Genomic DNA, 4,370 nt, shown 5'->3' on the forward strand with positions numbered 1-4,370 from the left:
GGGGTTTGAGTAGTCAATGACAGAAGTTTTATATTTTTTTATTTATCAAAATCTAAAGGCACAACCTAGATTCGAGCCAATGTCTTAAGTAGTTGTACATGTTATTAGTCCAACCTGTTGAAAGTGATAAACTGCACCTTTTCATTTTCGTCAAACACTATTTTATATTGGATTGCCTTTGATTTGATGGCTTGCACATGCGCAGTTTGGCGCGGGTCGACCGTTAGACCCGATTGCGTGTTTCTGCGCATGAGTATAGCTAGCCGACGTCGCCATGACATCGCCTACGAGCGTGATCGTGGATTTATAAAGGATAAGCAGTTTCTGTCTTTGCCTTAACTGGCAGCTCGCTCCACTTTAGGTACGTCCTGGGTAACATCCGGGATTATGTTTCAGCGCGCGGTCACAATTCTTATAACATCTTTGTAAGCAATTTGTTTTGTATTTAATTTCAATTATGCCACACGAGTCGCTTTAATTATCAAAATAAAAACCGGTTCTGTATGACGATAAGAAGAAAATGCTTCACGTAGATGAATTCCAAAAGGGGAATAGCTTTTCTCCGGCAAATCTTATGCCAGCCTTTGAGCTGGGTCCTTGAACTGTAAACAGTCGCCTTTGATTGCTTTCTCAGTGTTTCCGAGACAACGAGCTGCACAGATATTGGTTACTTTAAAGGGGTTAACTGGTACTCGAGTGCAGAATGGTAACGTGAGAAGGAAAACATGAAAAAACATCACAGAAAAATATTCATCCTGATAGTTTTTGTGTATGTGGTGTTTTCCTTGTATGCTGCATACAATGTATTTTTTAATACGAAGGTGATCACCCGTGTCCACAGAGTGGTGAAGAAAATTACAGTCTCAACCTCAGGTAAATTAGCTAGCTAGCTACTTATCTGAGAAAATAAACTTACTGTCCATAGTTTGCGGGTCATGTCCAATGTTGTATATGATCATATACAGTCACCACGTGAATACCTGACAGGGTTATGGACTCGTCATGTGAAAACCACTAACTAGCTAGCTCCAGTAAGTGTTATTTTCCTGTTGTTTTGGTGATTACAGGTGGTGGTGTTGTGGCTCCTTACATTGGGGATGATGTGTGGAACCCTTGGGAGGATGAGCAGGCTAATGCGCTTTCTGCTCTGCACAAACAGAGGGAGGCTTTCAGACAATACCAGGAGCGCATTGACAAGAACAGGCCCAAGAGATACAAAGTTCAAATCTGGGGGAAAGCGGCCATAGGTAATGCCTTTTTAGGGATCTTCTGTGATAAGTTGTACAATATTGCTTGGTATCTCTTTGTTGTTTGATGCTTCCTCTTACAATGTTAGGTTACATTATGGTGTGTAAAAAAACATTCATATGGATATTGTCCCACTGAAGTAACTCCTCTCTTCTATCAGGACTTTACCTTTGGGAACATATTTTAGAAGGTCCCCTCAACCCCACCGACATACAAGCACAGTGGAGAGAGGGGGAGATACAGGTGGGAAAGATAGATTTCAGGTAAGGCATCACAAATGAGACTCCTATCACAATATAAGATGCATATGATCTAGCTGATGTCAGTTATTCTGACAGCCCTCCACCCCACCATCTCTCTCTCTCTCTGTCTATCTATAGTTTCTACACAGGTCCAGCGGTGATCCAAGGCCACGTTCCTCTGGACACAGACAGTGTGGTTCTGGTGCTGAACGGCCGGGAGCAGCAGAAGATCTCCTACGCCACCCGGTGGCTGCAGCATGTCCAGACCTTGATGCAGTTCCACGCTGTGAATCGTGTGGCTGTGGTTCTGCTGGGCAGCGAGCGCTGCACCAACGACTGGATCAGCCCCTACCTGAGGAGGCACGGGGGCTTTGTGGACCTGCTCTTCCTGGTCTATGACAGCCCCTGGGTTAACGACAAGGATGTCTTCCAGTGGCCCCTCGGAGTAGCCACGTAGGTCGTCTGAACCCTTATTCATAAAGTATCAGAGAAGGAGTGCTGATCTAGGATCAGTTCTATCTTTGAGATCATAATTATAAGGAAAGAGGACCTGATCTTAGATCAGCACTCCTACTCTGAAATGGTTTGTTAATACAGGCCCTGATTTAGTTTTAGGTTTTCTCTGAGTGTGTTTCTCATGTTTCAGAATTCTGCATTTCTTGTTTGTCTTTCATCCCTCACCATGTACTTTTCCCTTCTTTCACTCATGTTTCCATTGTAGGTTACATAATAGTACATTTTAACACTTTAGGTATTGCATTGCACCAGAGAGGAGCATATTTTAAAAGTGGATTTGTATGCCCGCTCTGTTCAGATACAGGCAGTTTCCTGTGGTCATGCCAAACTCCCATATGGTGAGCTCCACAAGGCCCTTCCTCTGTAACTTCCTGGGAACCGTCTACAAGAACTCCTCGAGGGAAACACTCATGGGGATCTTGAAACAAACAGGACTGGACAAAGAGTGCATCACTACTGGCAGAGAGAAGTATTTCACTATGCTATGTTGTCACTGTCAAGCACTGTATCAATTCACAATAATGGTTTTCAGTCCAATTTTTGCATCCTGTCTTTCTCAATGAGGTTTGAACCTCTAGTAGCTCACGTCAGTGGAAATACTTTTGTTGGTAGGCTTTGTTTACCAGTCAAATATCAATTGAGTCAGCACACTCAAATGGAAGTTCAACCCTTTTCTGATCTTTGCATTTAAAAATTCATGAAGCGCAAAGGGGAATTTACAAGTACTATGTGTATATATTCACAACAGAAGGCTGTTTAAACACGTAATACATTAAATGAACTCCCTGCTCACTAGACGTTAATATTCCTCCTCTTCTGCATCAGGTGGCTTCCTCAGGAGACAGTGGAGAGTCTGAGACGGTACCAGACAGCCCTGGCCCAAAGCGAGCTCACCCTCTGCCCCGTGGGAATCAACACGGAGTGCTACCGCATTTACGAGGCCTGTGCCTACGGCTCCGTACCCGTGGTGGAAGACATGGTGACCCCAGGTGGGTGCTCTGCTGCACGCAGCTCCCCACTGCGTCTCCTCAAAGCTGCAGGAGCCCCCTTCATCTTTCTCAAAGACTGGAAGGAGCTTCCAGGCCTCCTGGAAAAGGAGAAGATGATGAGCCACGAGGAAAGGACTGAGAGGAGGAGGAGACTGCTGGAGTGGTATAGCAGTTTCCGCCAGCAGATGAAGGACAGGTTCACCGAGGTCTTAGAGGAGACCTTCTTCAAAAACAGCTAAGTCTTTTTAAAGCTCAGAGTTAAACACAAAATGGCACAATTACGAGGTACAATGTGGATCTCATTGGCAGTGTGTTTAAGGGAGAAAAGCCACCTTTTGGGGGGATTTTGTGGGCTTATGGCTCCATTTTGTAAAGTTTCCACTGGTAGCTGACAACTGTCTCTCAAGATAATGTTCAAACAAAACATTTATTTCAGGCTATGGGTGAATTATATTAGAATGAGGTGGCATTTAATCTTGTTGTTCTCCATAATTTATTTTACATAGTTCAAGATTTACATGTATTTATGTTGTAACTTAAAATATTATGGATTTCAGTTACTCTTGAACTACTTGCTGAATGCACACTCCAAAGCAACATTGTATTCGACCTTTCAGTAAGACCCAGTTATTGTATTTTTACCCGAGGAGGCTGGAGGGTGGCGCTATAGGAGGACAGGCTCGTTGTAATGGCTGGAATGGAAGGAATGGAACTTTATCAAACACAGTAAACATATGGAAACCACATGTTTGACATTCCATTTATTCCATTACAATAAGCCCGTCCTCCTTTCGCTCCTCCCACCAGCCTCCTCTGATATTTTTCCCATCTAGATATTTGTCGGGAGGATATCTCCTTTTCCTTTACATTTATTATAGAACTGTCCTTGAACTAAGTAGGGCTTGTTATTGTGGCAGGAGTAGGTCTATCTCCAGTGCAATTGCAGTAAACCATATCCTGTGGTAAACCATATCCTCATGTTTTCATGCTGTTAATGCATTAGAGCTTGAAAAATGATTAACACTGTTCCTGTTGCATCATGTTTTCTGTGAAATGTTGTAAACGGTTTGTTTTGCTATTAAAATGTGTAATATTTGTTAAGTTGTAAATGTTTTATTTTTTCATGAGACTGGAGAGAAAATGAATCTGTACCATAACATGATCACCAGCAGATGGAGCAATAGAACCACATTCATTTCAGTACACATTGCTTTTATTTATATATATATATATATATATTAGTACCAGTGAAAAGTTTACATTAAAGAATAATAGTGAAGACATCAACACTATGAAATAAATTAAACAAATCAAAATATATATTTTATATTTGAGATTCTTCAAAGTAGCCACCCTTTGCCTGATGACAGCTTTG

The 4,370-nt window shown here is 42.3% G+C and overlaps 1 protein-coding gene across 4 annotated transcripts; it reads left to right on the forward strand.

Annotated features, from left to right (window-relative positions):
* Positions 1-251: 251 nt before the first annotated feature.
* Positions 252-4,100, forward strand: rxylt1 (ribitol xylosyltransferase 1). Of its 4 annotated transcripts, none has more exons than XM_029696799.1 (6): positions 252-361; positions 1,160-1,247; positions 1,409-1,511; positions 1,629-1,943; positions 2,305-2,475; positions 2,832-4,100. In XM_029696799.1, the coding sequence occupies exons 4-6, from the start codon at positions 1,762-1,764 to the stop codon at positions 3,232-3,234; spliced, it is 756 nt and encodes a 251-aa protein (XP_029552659.1). In that variant the 5' UTR covers positions 252-361; positions 1,160-1,247; positions 1,409-1,511; positions 1,629-1,761; the 3' UTR covers positions 3,235-4,100. The 4 variants fall into 4 exon arrangements, with proteins under 4 accessions (XP_029552659.1, XP_029552657.1, XP_029552658.1 ...); XM_029696797.1 differs by lacking the exon at positions 252-361 and adding an exon at positions 368-873 and having other exon boundaries at positions 1,068-1,247; XM_029696798.1 differs by lacking the exon at positions 252-361 and adding an exon at positions 368-706.
* Positions 4,101-4,370: the final 270 nt, after the last annotated feature.

Source organism: Salmo trutta, chromosome 17 (assembly GCF_901001165.1).
Source record: "Salmo trutta chromosome 17, fSalTru1.1, whole genome shotgun sequence".
In the NCBI taxonomy this organism is placed as follows: Eukaryota; Metazoa; Chordata; class Actinopteri; order Salmoniformes; family Salmonidae; genus Salmo; species Salmo trutta.

Bases quoted from the DNA above. Each gene is read 5' to 3' on its own strand.
- rxylt1 (XM_029696797.1), top strand. From the start codon at position 726: ATGAAAAAACATCACAGAAAAATATTCATCCTGATAGTTTTTGTGTAT. The intron at 1,944-2,304 runs GTAGGTCGTCTG...CGCTCTGTTCAG, and splicing joins TGGCCCCTCGGAGTAGCCAC to ATACAGGCAGTTTCCTGTGG. The intron at 2,476-2,831 runs GTATTTCACTAT...CTTCTGCATCAG, and splicing joins ATCACTACTGGCAGAGAGAA to GTGGCTTCCTCAGGAGACAG.